This window comes from Loxodonta africana, chromosome 1 (genome assembly GCF_030014295.1).
Source record: "Loxodonta africana isolate mLoxAfr1 chromosome 1, mLoxAfr1.hap2, whole genome shotgun sequence".
NCBI classification, from domain to species: domain Eukaryota; kingdom Metazoa; phylum Chordata; class Mammalia; order Proboscidea; family Elephantidae; genus Loxodonta; species Loxodonta africana.
Genome location: NC_087342.1, coordinates 12,261,899 through 12,280,163, shown reverse-complemented (window position 1 = coordinate 12,280,163; position 18,265 = coordinate 12,261,899). Strand labels below are relative to the sequence as shown.

Here is an 18,265-nt window from a genome sequence, read left to right as displayed (position 1 = left end):
GCAAGAGAAGAGACCTGGCAATTTGCTCCCGTGAAGATTACAGCCTAGGAAACCATATGGGGGCAGTTCCATTCTGTTATAAAGGGTCACTATGAGATGAAATCAACTCAGTAGCACACAACAACATACTGAAACGCACAGTAGATAAGTCCTACCCACCTGGCCAGAATTTCTTAATAGCTTTTTAGTGCCCGTCCTTGAATTTCAGCCGAAACATAAGTTTCACTGGATATCTGAGGGAAGCCAGGCTAAAACAAGAAGAATAAAACTAGTTACTAGAAATAGAGACATTGCAAAGATAAGAAAACTTAAAAAAAAAAAAAAAAACTCTTCTCACAGAGAAAAGAGAACATAATGCATGAAACAAGAATTGGATACTATTTCAAAAAAAAAAAGAGAGCAAACAGTAAAATTTGACAGAAAAGAAAGAGAAACATAATAAAATGGCAGGTGAAAAAAGTTCAGGGAATCTACTAGAAAGCAGAACAAAAAGAAGGGATAGCCAGTCCAGGAGGTCAAGCACCCAAACATTTGAAACAGAAAACAGAGGAGAGGAGATCAAATAACTCGAGATTTCCCAGACTGTTGTGTTTTAGATTAAAAAGACTGCTGAGTGTCCAATAAAATGGTCAGACAAACACCCATATCAAGGCACATTACTGTGAAGTACTGGGAGCAGAAGGACTTCTCAACAGAAACATTGGAAGCTAGAAGATATTGGAGTAAGGCTGTCAAGGGTAAAGACTTAAGACATTAAAAAAAAAAAAAAACCCATCGCTGTTGAGTTGATTCCAACTCATAGTGACTCTGTAGGACGGAGTAGTACTGCCCCACAGGGTTTCCAAAGCTGTAATCTTTACAGAAGCAGACTTCCACATCTTTTCCACAACAACAGGTTGGTGAGTTCAAACCATCAACCTTGCGGTTAGCAGCCACACTGTGTCACTAGGGTTCCCTCAAAGACATTTTTAGACATGGCAAAATCTCTAAAACAAGGGAGTAAATCAAGAAAGAAGACAACATGGAATACAAGAAACACAAGGGAAGGATGAAAAGGAATCTCCCAGATGATGGTGAATGGAGATCCCAGGATGACAGTTGTGTACCAGGTATAGAGAGCAGTCAGTCCAGATTGGAGGAGGGCAGAAAACTTCCGAAAAAGTGTGTCCAAGAAAACAAATTTGGTAGCACGTCTCATGTGTTTTAATATATAGACAATTCAGGCAGTTTGTGACATATAATCAATGATTAGTACATTGAAAACTAAAGCACAGAGGAAAAGCAAGAGAAACATTACTTTGAGAGAATGTAAAAAATGTGCAGGAAAGGAAAAGTAATCAGAGGATACTGTGTGGCTCAAAATGAATGGCCTTTATGTAGTCATAATTATATAAACACTGAATATTGATTTAACTAATTATTATATAGTGATATTGGATGGATGGGGATACAGAAAGTGTGTGGGAGTATAGGCAGGGAAAGAGAGCTAAATCCTTATCTTACATACAAGAAAGTCAGTAGAGATACCTGTATCTGAAAAATCACAGATGGAGATAAACACCAAAAGAAAAAGCTGAAAAAGTTAAAGCTGCTGCCTTTCAGAAGGGGTAAGGTAGGTGGGCAGAGAACACTTCTGTTTCGTTTTTGGTCACAATTCTTGTAGAACTATTTGACACTTAAAACAATACAATTACTTGATGTTTTAAGCCAGGGGTCAGCAAACTTTCTGTAAGTGGCCACACAGTAAATGTTTTAGGCTTTGCAAGTCATATAGTCTCTGTTGCAACTATTCAGTGCTACAATTATAGCACTAACCCAGTGCCGTCGAGTCGATATAGCACTAGAGCAGCCATAAACAATTTGTGAACAAAAGAGCATGCCTGTATTCCAGTAAAACTTTATTTACAGACACTGAATTTTGAATTTCATATAATTTTCACATGTCACAAAATACTCCTTTTTGACTTTTTTATAACCATGTAAAATATAAAATACCATTCTGAGTGCATGGGCCACAGAAACACAGGCAGTGGGCTGGATTTGTCCGTGGGCTGTAATTTGTCAACCCTTGCTTTAACATTTGCATATGTAACTTTGATGAGAATAAAAACTACAAAGAAGAGAGAAGAGAGAAAAAAATTGGGCAGAATAATTTCAGAGTTTGATCTTGCCTTTTACAAGATTTCTTATTTGACTAAGAGTCCTTTCTCAAGGGCATGAGGACGGGCGTTCAGAAAGTACTTTTATCAGCAGCAGCTTAACTTACAATTTTATATTTTCTCATTTACCAAGTTTTTTGTTATATAGTCTCTCTTTGATCTTTAAAATTCTGTAGGCTAGGTGGAATTGGAGTCCCTGTTTTCTACATACATAGAACCTGTCTTATTGAGGCAAATCAGCTTGCCTAGAATTACTTTATGAGACTAGAATTGAGACTAGAACCCAGTGATTTTTTTTCTCTTTATTGGTTACTGCACAAATAATACATGAGTATATCCTTGTAAAAAATTAAAACACTACAGAAAAATGTAGATAAAAAGTCACTGTCCTCCTTCACCCCATCATAATCCCATCTCCCTCCCCATGCACACTCGGAGTTAACCACTGTTGCAGTGTTGTCTCTACAGTATGTTGTAGGGAGAAAAGATTTCTATGATAATTACCAGGCTGCTTGGAATTTTTATTAACTTTTAGGGGAGAAAAACCGCAAACCTTATTTATTTTTTTTTCAGGCTCTTAAATTCCTGGCAAAATGCCGTAAGAAAAAGAAACTGTTTGCTCCTTGGCAAGGACTGCAAGGGCTCACTGATGCACGCAGGGTTGAACTGAAGCAACGAGTGGATGTCTATGTGAGGAGACACCCAGTATGTAGGCCTCAGTGCCATGATATCAGTGTTACAGTGTTCTCGTGAATGATAATCACCAACAGAACAATGTCTCATGTATGTGTACATTTGTTGTTGGCATTAGTAATGCATAGAATTAATGGAATACCGTAGACTTAATGGAATTGGGTCATGTCTTAGGCTGGGTTCTCTAGAGAAGCAAATACAGTGAAGCATAAGTATATATATATACAGAGAGAGATTTCTCTCAAGGAAATGGCTCACATGGTTGCAGAGGCTGGCAAATACCAAATCCATGGGCCAGGCATCAGGCTGGAGGCTTCTCCTGACTGATGGAGCTTCAGGGGCTGACGAATCCAAGATTGGCAGGTCAGATGGCAGGCCGTTGGCTCGCAGGCTGAGGAGGCTGATGAATCCAAGATTGGCAGGTCAGATAGCAGACTGCTGGCTCTAGGCTTTAGAGGCCAACAAATCCCAAGATTGGCAGGTGTCATGGATTGAATTGTGTACCCCAAAAATATCAACTTGGCTAGGTCATGATTCCCAGTATTGTATGATCGTCTACCATTTTGTCATCTGATGGGATTTCCCTATGTTGTAAATCCTATCACTATGATGTAATGAAGTGGATTAATGGCAGTTATATTGATGAGAACTACATGATTAGATAGTGTCTTAAGCTAGTCTCTTTTGAGATATAAAAGAGAAAAGTGAGCAGAGAGACAGAGGGACCTTATACCACTGAGAATGAAGAGCACGAGCGTGTGTCTTTTGGGCCTGGGGTCCCTGTGCTGAGAACTTCCTCGACCAGGAGAAGACTGATGACAAAGACCTTTCTCCAGAGCTGAGAAGAGAAAGCCTTCCCCTGGAGCTGATGCCCTGAGTTTGGATTTGTAGCCAACCAGGTTGTGAGAGAATAAATTTCTCTTTGATTGAAGCCACCCACTTGTGGTATTTCTGTTATAGCAGCACTAGATGACTAAGACAGCAGGCAGTAATACAGCAGGCTGCTGGCTCAAGTCCCAGGGACCTGAGGTCAGATGAGGAGGAAGATCCAGAGCAAGCGAGCAAGCTTTGCCAGAATGAGGCAGAGCTTTGCCAGATCCAGTATATATCTGGGATGCAGGCCACACCCCCAAGGGAATTCCCCTTACAACTGATTGGCTGATCACGTGGAGGATGACCACATCATTACATAACTGCCAAATTACATCGTTATGTAAGTGCCAAATCACTGAGCATCGTGGCCTAGCCAAGCTGGCACACAACCTTAACTATTACAGACAATAAGGATATATATAGTCAGTAGTAAAGGGGAATTTGCTTCAAATAAGTTATTTCTTACACCACATCAGTAAGACATGGTCATTGCTTCTTTGTAATAGTACAGCAAAACTTTGGTTATTGTAAACCTTCTAGAAAGAGTATGTGTAGCTGTCAGTCAGTAGATAACATTCATTTTCACATAGGTACACTCAACTCACGTAAATGCACGTGTGGTACTTACTCTGCTGCACTGGTAATGAACCTCCATGAGCTAATTAGGTATATATAGCATTTGACTATTTGCCTCTTATGATTTAATCACTATGACACTGCCAGCACTTTTCCCAGTAAACCCACTCCACTGCCATTGAGTCCGTTCTGACTCATAGCAACCCCATAGGGTTTCCGAGGCTGTAAATCTCTGTGGAAGCGGACCGCCACATCCTTGCCCACAGAGCCACTGGTGGTTTCCAATCGCCCATCTTTGGTCAGCAGTCAAGCGCTTTAACCACTGCACCACCAGAGCTGTCCTTTTTTTCCCAGTAGAGCTGTCTGTATCTTTCACCTTCTCTGACTGTAGTACTGAAGAGCGGGTGTTATTTGCTTCTCCCTTCTGAGTTCTTAACCTTTACATCTCTGTAGGTCATTTTCCTTTCTGCCTTGAGAGTAACTTACCACTCCTGTCATTAATTCTAACCACTTGTACCTCTGGTGGTCCCATCTACATTCTTCTCTCTTGCTGCTTTTCCCATGCTTCTATACTTCTTTAATTTTATGGGGAAAGGTTGGCAGCTAATCCTTTTAAGCCAACCAGAATTCTCATTAACCTCATTTAAACCAACCACTCACAATGTATATTGATACTTTTCACATCCATGTTGTTGTGACTGTTGTTGTTTGTCTCTAGGTTCATTTTCTTTCTCTCTCTCTGTCTTTCTTACACACACAAACACACACACACACCCTTAAAATCTGAGAGTTCTGGGTGACTAATGTTAGAGGTTTGGTATGATATTTAATCTTACCACTCACCATTCCATTCCTCTAGAACTTTCCAAACAAAAGAGCTTTATGCAAAGAACTATACAAATGGAATATAGGGTACAAATGTACGAATAGCTGAGCATGTAGCTGGTAACTACTGGAGCAGAGCAGTGGTACAAGCTGAATTGGACAGCAAGGCTTAGTTCAGGAGGCAGAACTAAGGCCTCCTGCTTTCCGCTCCCACTAGCTTGAATCTAGGGACCCACACACTAAAGTGAGCCTGTGGAGGAGAGTATGACAAGCCTACTCTTGCATGCCAGACCCTCTGTGCTTACACAGAGCTAGACAGTAGAAAAAAGTCTGACTTCTGCTTCTGGGCAAGATGGAGTAACAGGAATGAATTTACCACCTGCCTGAAGGACAGATATAAAATAGATGAAACAATAGTTTCTAAAATCACTGAAGAACAGTGAGCCCTATGAGGGAACAAAGTCAGCCCCGTAGTAACTTACTGCCTTGAGAGAGTTCCCAGGTCACAGCACAGCAAAGAGGAACAGCAGAGAAGCTCAGCAGTTTATTGTATGTCACTTTTACCTCAATAAAGCTGTATAAGAAAAAAAATTTAAAACCTAAGTGCTAAAAAAATAAAAATAAGGGTCCTAAGCTTTTAACACACAGCCAGCCTGGCCACTAATAAAATATGATCACTGCATCTCTCAAGCACTGATCAGTCATATTCATAACTTTTCTCTGGCGGAGAACCAGAACTGAGCTGGGGAGGGGCAGAAGCACAACTGAGAGTTCTTCCCTGGGGGCAGAGTCAGAATGGAGAGAGAGAGAGACACATGCCTTCTATCCAGCAAACAGCATTGGTTCCTAAGCTCTGTAGAGAGGACTTGCATGGCTTTAGCAGTTTTCTTCAGGGTTACATATTTTAAATACCTTTACAAAAATTGTATACTCAGGCTCCCTCCCCCAAGAAATTCTTTTTCAGTAGGTTTGGTGTGGCTCCATGTATCTCTCTTTTTAAGATGTCTCTTGATTCTGTTGCGTATTATAATTGACCAAAAAAAACACTGATTTAGCCAAATTCTAGCTGTTTAAGATCTTGTGGTTGGAAAGTAAGGTGTTAGGCAGAATGGGGTCGCATCCAAGATCCAGAAACTGGTCTGTTTGAGAAAGCTGTGGTATCAGAGCCTTCACCGGTTTCACAACTAAGATTATTTCATCCTTGTCCACATAATTTCCCCTTGAAATAGCTTGCTGGCCAAATGAATATGATCTTTGGCTGATTTTGTCCCTTGTTTCTGTGAAACCAAAAGCAGTTACAACATCATGGGATAAAAAGTAAGCCAGTTATTAGGTGATAGTGTGAAACAAAGGAATGAGCCTTGTTACTTCTCTTCTAGGCCAGTGTCTTTTCCAAACTATTTGTAATTTCACCATGATCTCTCCATCTTACTCTTCTCCGAGAATACCACACTGTCTGAGGAAGACAGTATGAGAGCATACCAAAAAGAAACTTCCCCACCGACATTTTCATCTAAAACTCTCTTAAGAGACTATTTAATGGCTTCTGCAAGAGTACAAGGTAGACATCAATCATAAGATTCCGTTGATATGATGAGAGACAGCTGAGCATTCCAGAACCTCTGCTCAATGGTTGGGTGAAGCACTTTGATGTATATGTGACAGGTTTTTCTGTTCTTTATCCCCAGAGTGCTCAGATGTCAGATGCGGCCAGCAGGGAGCTCCATGCCCAGGCTCAAGAACGATTGCAACACTACTTTATGGGCAGGGCTCTAGAGGAGAGAGCCCAGCAGCACAGGGAGGCTCTGATGGCTCAGATCAACACCAACATTGAGCAGTTAATGAGTATGTGTGCATTCAGTTTTTGTTTCCTAAAAGGCAGCAGCCTATGTATGACTTGTGACATCTAAAATCTTCAGAAAGAAAATACCGTCTAATGGTCTTTTAGCCCATCTTCTGTACTCAGAACTTTCTACATCCAGATCATACCAGCACACAAGATTTTTTTTTTTTGCTTTGCTTTCTTAATAGATTTTATTATGCCAGTTGACTTAGATGGCCCCTGAAACCATGGTCCCCAAACCCCTCTCCCTGCTAGGCTGGCCTTTGAAGCATTCAGTTTATTCAGGAAACTTCTTTGCTTTTGGTTTAGTCCTGTTGTGCTGACCTCGCCTGTATTGGCACACAAGGTTATTAAATGATGCCAATCCCATGAACTCCTTGACTGCTTCCCCTCAGTCCTGTAATTCATACGTATCAGCTGAGACAAACATTGATTTCAAAGATGCTGAGCCCTACTAGCCACATGTGGTCTCGAAAGCTTTTGAGCATATTTCACAAGTAGATGGTGAGAATGGTTATAGTACCATTCACTTGTAGAGCATTTTATAATTTTTAAAGAAATACGTTCACAAAAATTAATTCATCTGCTCCTCACAACCACTGGTCCATTTAATGAGATCCCATCTGTGAAGCTAGAGTTTCAGTCAGCCTCTGGGATTTCTTTTAGTATATGTGGGGCAAAAAGGGCCAGTGTTCTCTATTTAACGACCATTATTTGTGAATTTTGTATTTTTGAATGAATTAGTGGCTGTAACCGTGCCTTGTATCTACAGGATAGGGTTCTGCTATCATTGTAAAAGTTCCTGTTTTTAAATAAATCATCTAAAAGAAATTTACATCTTTTTTTATTCTTTTCTTTTAAACATGGAAGTTAGGGGGAGACATCTAGAGAGGGAAGTTGCTACCAGCCATAGCAAACACTTGTGAGTAGTTACATATCATCCGCAGCTACCAAGGGTAATAGATTCAGCATCGGAACTTTTCCCTGTCTGCTATAACAGAGTTCCAGCTCTGTGATCTCCAGGTTCGTACTTGCTTGGCACAGGACTCTTCCACTCACTTGTTTATCTTCTATTTACTACAGGAGCACCAAGTCTGAAGGAGGCAGAGGGGAAAGAACCTGAACTCTTCATCAGTAGATCCAGGCCTGTGGCAGCCAAGGCCAGGCAGGCCCATCTCGCCACCTTAAAGCACATACAAGCACCCTGGTGGAAGAAGCTTGAAGAAGAACCAGGGGATGAAATTGATGTCCCAAAGGATGAGCTTAGTATAGAATTAGGAACTTTATTCATTGGTGGAACCAAACCCCCTTAAGGAGTTACTCAGAAAACTGACACAAATCTTAAATTTCAGGAGATTATATTGGTTCTGTCTCTGCCATGCTGGTAGACTAGGGCTATCATAACTCGTTGTTTTCCAGAGGCTCCTCTTCAGTCGGTACATGCAGACAGTGAGCAAACAGTTATCTTCTACCCCTAGCTCATTTCTTTGTCTTTTCTCACAAGGCCTATCCCTGGCCACACAGAAATTTTTGTGGCTTTTATTGTGGAACTTAGCTCAGCATGGCATTCTGTTTATATTAAATGTGAGATTTGTTTCTGCTGTTTTCCAACAAAATTTTTTATAAATATTTTCAGCAGTTCTGAAAGACTTGTCAGGCATGCTTCAACTTTTCCCATTTGTTGTTTAGAATTCCTGTTTCTCTGTTAGTACAGGAACTGTGCTCTCAGCTTTTATTAAGACGAGGAAAAGAAATGGTCAACTAAAGGATGTTTCACCATTTTCTACAAAACAGTGGTCAAACCCATTTCTGCTATTATTTCTATAAAAAAAACTCTTCCTAGAATTTAATGTGGGAAAAGTTTCTCCAGATAAAGTTTCATTTTTTTATTAAGCTATGAGAACTGTATAACCCATTGTTCCCCTTTTTGTCTTATGTCCTAGGAATCCTAGAGCCTAATATAATGCTTAATTTCTGTTATGATCCTAGGTGCCATATGATTATTTGGTTCTAAGCTAATAATTTCTGATTTCTCTATCTTTACTCTAAATTGTGTTTTAGTACCAGAAACCACCTCAATTTGTGTTTGAAACACTATGAAATTTAAATTAAAATCAATTAACAAGTCGTAGACTCCATATCGTAAGAATCCTTGTCTTAGTCATCTAGTGCTGCTGTAATAGAAATACCAATAGAAATTTATTTTTTCACAGTCTAGTAGGCTAGAAGTCCGAATTCAGGGCATCAGCTCCAGGGGAAAGCTTTTTCTCTGTTGGCTCTGGAGGAAGGTCCTTGTCGTCAGTCTTCTCTTGGTCTGGGAGCAGCTCTTCTTCCAGGGCTGCTTTCTTGGTGGTATGAGGTCCCCATATCTCTCTGCTTGCCTCTCTCTTTTATATCTCGAAAGAGATTGGCTTAAGACACCATCTAATCTTGTAGATCTCATCAGTATAACTGCCACTAATCCATCTCATTACATCATAGTGATAGGATTTACAACACATCGGGAAATCACATCAGGTGACAAAATGGTAGACAGTCATACAACATTGGGAATCAGGACCTAGCCCACTTGACAGATATTTTGGGGGGACACAATTCAATCCATGACAATCCTTGAGAGTGTTTTTGTATAAATGAGTATAATTACCAGTATTGCTGGATGAGAGGTCCAAATAGTATAATGCCTATTCTTCTCAAATTAATATTAATAAAATTATGATTTCCATCTGTAAGAATAAGCAGGTGTGAGTTCTGGTTTCACTTAGAATGTAGAAAGCTATACAAAAGTGTTGATTCCACCTGAAAAACAGAAAATGCCAGATAATCTACAAAAATAATTTTTCTTGACATCCTCTGATAGTTGAGGCCTCAAGACAGCCAAGGCAACTGAGATGGGATTCCGTTTCTGTGAAACAAACTATTTCATCTTCAGGAGTGCACAGGAAAGGAGCCGTGGTGGTGCAGCAGTTAAGCACTTGGCGGCTAACCTAAAGGTGGGCAGTTGGAACCCCCCAGGCGCTCCACAGGAAGAAGATGTCACAGTCCATTTCTGTAAAGATTACTGCTTCGGAAACCTTATGGGGCAGTTCTACTCTGTCCTGTACGGTTTCTATGAGGCAGAATTGACTAGACGGCAGTGAGTTTGGTTTTTGGTTTTCGGGTGGTACAGTCCATTAAGTGCCTGACTACTAGTGAAAGGTTGGCAGCTCAAACCAACCTAGAGGCGCCTTGGAAAAATGGCCTGGCGATCGTCTGAAAGGTTGCAGCCTCAAAAACCTTATGGAGCAGTTCTACTCTACACACACAGGGTCACTGTGAATCAGAATCAACTTGATGGCAACTGGTTTTTTGTTTTTTATATTTTAATGTAGGTTTACAGAGCAAATTAGTTTTTCTTTAAATAATACATATATTGTTTTGTGACATTGGTTGCCAACCCCATGACATGTCAACACTCCCCCCCCATCTCAACCTTGGGTTCCCCATTACCAGCTTTCCTGTCCCCTCCTGCCTTTTAGTCCTTGCCCCTGGGCTGGTATGCCTCTTTAGCCTCATTTTGTTCTGTGGGCCTGTCTAATCTTTGGCTAAAGGGTGAACCTCAGCAATGACTTTAGTACTCAGTTAAAAGAGTGCCCATGGGCCATACTCTTGGGGTTTCTCCAGTCTCTGTCAGACCAGTAAATCTGGTCTTTTTGTGAGTTAGAATGTCGTTCTACATTTTTCTCCAGCTCTGTCCGGGACCTCTATTGTGATCCCTGTCAGAGCAGTCCGTGGTGGTAGCCAGGCACCATCTAGTTGTGTTGGACTCAGTCTGGTGGAGGCTGTGATACTTGAGGTCCATTAGGTTCTTGTTTTGTTTTGTTGTATGTTTGTTTTGTTTTAGGATATTTTGAAAAATACAGATGTTTGTGCACATATCTGATTTAATTAGTCTTAGGTGGGGACTGAGCATGAAGGCATAGTAAAAAGCCCCCTGGGTGGTTTTAATTTGCAGGAGGGTTCAGCAACTACCGTCTAATGAGTTATGGTGTGGAAAGAAGAATATCCACAATTATCTGAAAAGGCTATTAAGATACTCTTTTCTAATTCTTATCTATATGAAGCTGGGTTTTCTTCATACACTTTAAACAAAACAAATCACAGCAGACTGAATGCAGAAGCCCATATAAAGATCCAGGTATCTTCTTTTAAGCTAAATATTACAGATTTGCAAACATGTAAAAATGCCACTCCTTTCCCTAACACTTGTTTTGAAAAATATATTTTTCATAAAAATACATTATTTATGTTAATATGTAATGAGTATTATTACTCGTAAATGAATCCATAAATATTTTTAATATTTCTCTGTTTTAATTCTAATACAGTAAATACTGACAGATATAACTAGTGGTATGCTGAAGCCTTCTCTTACTGGATTGCCAAAGCTGGTTGTTAAAATTTTCAGCAATATTGTGAACTAGTTGTTAAACACAACCATTATTAAATATATCTTACAATTACAACAAAAGTAATATGTCTGTTGTAGCTATATGGTGGAAACTTGATTTCCCCCCTTTTTTTTTTCCGCAGTGCCGTCGAGCCGATTCCGACTCAGCAACCCCATAGGACAGAGTAGAACTGCCCCATAGGGTTTCCAAGGAGTGGCTGGTGGATTCAAACTGCTGATGTTTTGATTAGCAACCAAGCTTGTAACCACTGCACTACCAGGGCTCCATAAGTGTGTGTGTGTAACATGTAATATGTACTACATATGTATATATATGTAATATTCCTGCATATCTTTTCATAGTCAGTGATGGCACATTGATATTGGTAGCTTGAAATCAGGCATGGCAGGAGTGATTACACCACAGAAATCAGTAAGTACGCACCATAAAATCCCCTCTGGTTGTTGGACATTTACCAGCATATCACTGGATTATAACCCGCCTAAACAAAATTCCTTAGAGTCCTGGTTAATATGTAAGTGTATTCAGGGTCCTGAAACCCACAAGTTTGAGAACTGCTGACGTAGACGATTGTTTCAGGACTAAATAGTCTCGCACTTGGTCTGCTGCCTCGCCTACTCGAGAGCGTAAAATAGGCAATTCATAGACTCTTCCCTGAGTCATCCCATTTTGACCCTTCCCTGGAATCTAACAATAATGACAATACTACTACTACTAAGTAATACTTAACATTTATTGTCTGATATATGTCAGATTCTGTGCTATTTTATGGTCACTGTCTCATTTAATCTTCATGACAGCTCTATAAGATAGGAGCATTTATAATGTCCGCTTTACAGACGTGAATACTGAAGCTGAGAAACTAACCTGCCCAAGTTAGTTAAACCCAGGACATATATAACCATTTACTCATTTGACTTAATCACTCATTCAGTCTTTTGGTATTTTGAATTTATGTCGGCTTTTAATTGTTAACATGCAGATGGCTCATCACCACTTTATGTAAGTCCCCCATCCTGCATTATGCATGTTGTAGATAATACGCAAGGTTCAATGACAGAGGTTTCAGTATCTGACCAGGTGTCTCTGCACTATGTCAGAGATGCTGAACTCCAAGAAACATCCATTCAGTCAAAGAATATCTATAGATGCATTTATACTGTAAAAGGTGCTGTGCCAGATGCAGAAGACACAGTCCCTGCATGTATACAGTTTGCATGCCATTAGGAGAGAAAATCATTAAACAAATTATTTGAAGTGTGATCGCTGGTATTTTGTAAGGAGCGATAAATGTACACAAGAGAGTCACTAAATTAGTTTGGGAGATGGTCAGGGAAAGACCCTCTAAGAAGTGACCTGAGGGGTGAGCTGGCCAGTTGAAGGAGTAGAACAGGAGTGTTCCAGACAGAGGAAATGAAAAGACTCTGTTTGACGAGTTTACCAAAAAGGATGGACTCAGTAACTATTTGTTGAGTGTGGATTTGTCTAGCACACATGCAAAAGTGGGCTTTCCCTGCCATTAAAAGATACAATTTCAAGTGCTCTGGGTTTTCACAAGAATAAACAAATGGAAACAATAACGAGAATATTAAATAAAAATAAAAGACAAGAAATAAATATGGAATGAACAAATTGGCTTTATTGAATGTCCATAGAGGCCATAAGACAGAGTTGAGAGAAGGTCCTAGATGACTGTCTGTGGAATGTATAGTACTACCCCCAGGCATGAAAAGGAAGTCACATATCTAAGTGGAAAATCAGCTCCCAGGGAGCAATGACTCAACACCTGTGTATCTACATGATTCCTATTAAGCATCTTATTACCATGTCTACAGTCCATGAATTATGCAGCCAAACGCCTCATTCATATTAATCGGGCTGTATTTCTGGCACCTGTCAGCCTAATTGAAATGGGTGTAAGGAAGGGGAATGAGAAGGTAATCCAGGGGGCTGAGAAAGAGGGCAAGAGGCAGAGGCTAGGGCTGCATTCCCTTCAGGGATCAGAAAGGAGGGTGTTAACTTCGGGTTATACGAAACCTATTAATAATTTGGTTTTAACTCTAGGTCGAATACACTTTCCTAAGCAGCATGCTTACTACTCTAAGTAATAAATGGAGAAAACCTCTTAATTATTAAGAAATGATCTTCTGATAAAGATCAAGGAGAGTTTATTGAGGAAGACACACCTAAGCAAAGTAAGACACACGAAGTTGACATCATACCTTCTCGCAGTATCTGCGCTACATGTAAATCTTCAAATCTGTCAGTTATATCACCAATGGTGTGATGACTTGTTAGTCCTGGTGACTGATGTTCTTTGATAGGAATATCGGGAGAATAAGCTTTAGAGACAAGAGTCCTTGAAAGTACCTATGAGGCAAATCAGAGATGTTCGTTTGATATGTAACTTGAGTTCCAGTGACCTCTTTAAGGTGCTAATATCTTAACTCATCAAATACAGCTGTATCCTGAGGAACTGCTACAGTACTTGGGAGTTCCTGAAAAGAGGGGTCTGCCACATCTCCTAAATAAGAACATTCCTCAAATTGATGGGCTCGAAAAGTATCCTTTACAAAGCTTACTTAGAGGCCTGGGATTCATTCTTAGATCCTGGATCAAAAATCAGCCACACCAGTGCCTGGCACATGGTCTATGTTTACTATTTGTTGAATGAATATTGAAGAAGAGTTTTATGGTCACCCCTTCCAGGAATTTCCTTCTGTTTGGCTTCAGATTGTTCATGTCCCTGGCTTCAGGCGCCCCAGAATGAGAAAGTCACCATTGCTCCCCATATGACTTCCTCATATAATGTAAATGTTCAGTAATGATTCATGGAGTAATAATAGTGTATGAGTTATTGTGGCATAAACACTGCGCTCCTTTACAAAACACCATGGCTCTGTCGCCTTTGGAATCCAAGCTTAGACCCTTCCCCCACCCTTGGTTTCCTGCCTGGCTTCAAAGGCTCCATGAAGGACCCAGAGCCTACAGATTCTAGGGGGAAGACTCTTGGAGTTAATGGAGGCCTCACTAGCCTATTCTAGGCCTTTGAGTTAAACAGCTTTGGCATCTCTAACTCCTGCCAACATGGTGGGAGTTTTAACAGTGATCTCTTTCTCAGCTCTTAGAGGAGCAGTTCCCAGCCAGGTTAGGGCTGAGAGGTGACCCCTACCATCCTCCATGCAAGAATGTCTGTCCTCTTTAGCGCTCTTCCTCTACCATGTGCCAGCTTCCTCTTCAGCCCTATTCACCTTTGGACAAGGTGGTGCTGCTTGAGGGTGTTTGGTGAGAGCTGGAAGGCAGGTATTAGGGTCTTAGCACCAAGGCAGGAGCAGGAACCACCAAGCTTTTGCATCCCCATCATCTCTGATGCCTCTGAGAGTCCTAGACCTGGGAGGTCTGCTCACTCCACACCTGAAGCCCTCACAGGGTCCAACCTGCCACACTTACTTCCCAACCTGGCGCTCATCAAGCAGGAGGCAAGGAAGCACCTGCAGCTTTACAGACAGACCAACCAACCCCGTTGCTGTTGAGTCAACTCATAGCGACCCTGTAGGATAGAGTAGAACTGCCCCATGTGGTTTCCAAGGCTGTAATATTCACAGAAGCATTATGCATCTTTCTCCCACGGAGAGGCCGGTGGAAACAAACTGCCGACCTTTTGGTTAGCAGTCGAGTGCTTTAATCACTGCAACACCAGGGCTCCTTCCACAGACAGAACAGGTCCCCACATCTCAAAGATAGGCCATATACAGGAACCTGTGGAGACCAGGAGCCTTGAAGTAGGCAGGAAAATACATATCAAGGGCTGTACTACATTCAGTTCTGAGGGGTTCAAAAGGATGACACAAAAGTCATCAAGCCTTGTTATGGATTGAATTGTATCCAACCAAAATTTGTTTTGGAATTCTAACCCCTATACTTGTGGAAATAAGCCCTTTTGGGAACAGGGTTTTCTTTGTTATGTTAATGGCACCATATCAGTGTAAGCATCTTAAGCCTAGTCATTTTTAATTATTTCGTTGTCGTTGTGAGAATATACACAGCAAAACATACACCAATTCCACAGTTTCTACATGTACAACTCAGTGACACTAATTACAGACTTTGAGTTGTGCAACCACTCTCAGCATCGATCTCTGAGTTGTTCCTTCCCCATTAACATACACTCACTGCCCCCTAGCTTCCTATCTGTTCCTTCAAGTTGCTGTTGTCAACTTGATTCCATGTAGATAGTTCTTAAAAAAGCATAATGCTCAAGACAGACATTTTTTTTTACTAGTGAAGCTAAGTATTGTTTGGTTTTCAGAAGAATTTAAGGAATATTTTTGGTTTAAGGCTTAAAGATTATCTCAGGGCAGTAGTTTTGAGGGTTCATCCATTTTCCATGTCTCCAGAAAGTCTGGGTTCCATGAGAATTTGAATTTTTTTTGCACCCCCCGCCCCCACCCCCCTTTGATAAGGCTTTTTCTAGAGATCTTTGATCAAAATGTTCAGAAGTGGTTGCCAGGCCCCATCCAGTTTTTCTGGTCTCATGGCAAAGAAGGAAGGCAGTTGTTCACTGAACAATCAGCCACACATTCCATTTCCTCCTCCTATTCTTGATTCTCCTTCTTCTGTTCCTTAAGGTGGATAGAGACCAACTGTCGTGCCTTGAACAGCCAACTGCAAACTTTTAAGACCCCAGGCACTATGTAACCAACTAGGAAGTAGAACAGAAGCACTAAACACCTTATTAGGTCAATTAACTGGGATGTCCCATAAAACCATGACCCTAAACCTCTCAACCAAGAAACCAAATCCCATGAGGTGTTTGGTTGTACATAAGCAGCCTTAGCAGCTACTCTTTTTTTTTTTTTTTTTGTCATTGTTGTAAATATATCTATCACTCAACTTTCGCCAATTCAACTTTTTACAGGCGTACAACTTATTCACAGCAATTATAACAATCGCTATGAAACCCTCCATTTAATCAATGTGATTTTTCCATCACCGTAACCACCCCCTTCCCCTACATGTCTGTCAGTTTGTCGTACTGTGGGGGCTGATGTCAGATGGATCCTGGCTGAAAGCAGAGAATACCAGAAGGATGTTTACCTGTGTTTTATTGACTATGCAAAGGCATTTGACTGTGTGGGTCATAACAAACTATGGATAACACTGCGAAGAATGGGAATTCCAGAACACTTAATTGTGCTCATGAGGAGCCTTTACATAGATCAAGAGGCAGTTGTTCGGACAGAACAAGGGCATACAGATTGGTTTAAAGTCAGGAAAGGTGTGCATCAGGGTTGTATTCTTTCACCATACCTATTTAATCTGTATGCTGAACAAATAATACAAGAAGCTGGACTATATGAAGAAGAACGGGGCATCAAGATTGGAGGAAGACTCATTAACAACCTGCATTATGCAGATGACACAACCTTGCTTGCTGAAAGTGAAGAGGACTTGAAGCACTTGCTAATGAAGGTCAAAGACCACAGCCTTCAGTGTGGATTACACCTCAACATAAAGGAAACAAAAATCCTCACAACTGGACCAATGAGCAACATCATGATAAATGGAGGAAAGATTGAAGTTGTCAAGGATTTCATTTTACTTTGGTCCACAATCAACAGCCATGGAAGCAGCAGTCAAGAAATCAAAAGACGCATTGCATTGGGGCAATCTGCTGCAAAGGACCTCTTCAAAGCGTTGAAGAGTAAAGATGTCACCCTGAAGACTAAGGTGCGCCTGACCCAAGCCATGGTATTTTCAATCGCATCATATGCATGTGAAAGCTGGACAATGAATAAGAAGACCGAAGAAGAGTCGATGCCTTTGAATTATGGTGTTGGTGAAGAATATTGAATATACCATGGACTGCCAAAAGAACAAACAAATCTGTCTTGAAAGAAGTACAACCAGAATGCTCCTTAGAGGCAAGGGTGGTGAGACTGCGTCTTACATACTTTGGACATGTTGTCAGGAGGGATCAGTCCCTGGAGAAGGACATCATGCTTGGCAGAGTACAGGGTCAGCGGAAAAGAGGAAGACCCTCAATGAGGTGGATTGACACGGTGGCTGCAAAAATGAGCTCAACATAACGATTGTAAGGATGGCGCAGGACCGGGTAAGTGTTTCGTTCTGTTGTGCACAGGGTCACTATGAGTCGGAACCAACTCGATGGCACTTAACGACAACAACAACCCCCCTCTTTACCCTTCCCTCCCACCCTAGTAACCACTAATAAACTTTGATCTTTATACATTTACCTTTTTTCGTCTTTTTATATAAGCAAGGTCATACAATATTTGTCTGTTTGTGGCTTATTTCACTCAGTATAAAGTCTTCAAGCTTCATCCGTACTGTAGCATGTACCAAAACTTCATTTCTCCTTCCAGCTGAGTAGTGTTCCACTGTGTGCATGTACTACATTTTGTTTATCCATTCATCTGTTGATGGGCATTTAGGTCGTTTCCACCTTTTGGCTATTGTGAAAGTGCTACAGTGAACACTGGTGTACAAGTCCCTGCTTTCAAGTCTTTTGGATATATACCTAGGAGTGAAATCGCGGAGTCATATGGTAGTTCTCTTTTTAGTTTTTTGAGGAAGTGCCACACTATTTTTTACCACAGCTATACCATTTTGCATTCCCATCAGCAGCCTATTCACTTCTGAGTGATACAAAGAGCAAACAAGACACAGAAGCAGGCACATACAGGGAAGACAGATATTATCTGAGGGCAATGGAGGCAGATCAATCTGTAAGCCTAGGAACTCCAAGGACTGCCGACTACTAGGTTGTACAGTATAGTGTTTACATGTCTGAATTTGAATCCTGGCTCTACTACTCACCACCT

The 18,265-nt window shown here is 40.9% G+C and overlaps 1 protein-coding gene across 4 annotated transcripts in view; it reads left to right on the top strand.

Moving 5' to 3' along the window:
* IQCB1 (IQ motif containing B1) overlaps positions 1 to 16,267 on the top strand; it is an 86,439-nt gene extending 70,172 nt beyond the window's left edge. For 2 of the 4 annotated variants that reach the window (XM_003412969.4, XM_023551742.2), the window contains exons 12-14: positions 2,733 to 2,864; positions 6,815 to 6,971; positions 8,053 to 16,267. In XM_003412969.4, the coding sequence (XP_003413017.2) occupies positions 2,733 to 2,864; positions 6,815 to 6,971; positions 8,053 to 8,282 (519 nt within the window). In that variant the 3' untranslated portion in view covers positions 8,283 to 16,267. Of the gene's footprint in view, positions 1 to 2,732; positions 2,943 to 6,814; positions 6,972 to 8,052 lie in introns of those variants that run through there. The other 2 variants (XR_010322359.1, XM_023551743.2) reach the window with 2 other exon arrangements.
* Positions 16,268 to 18,265: the final 1,998 nt, after the last annotated feature.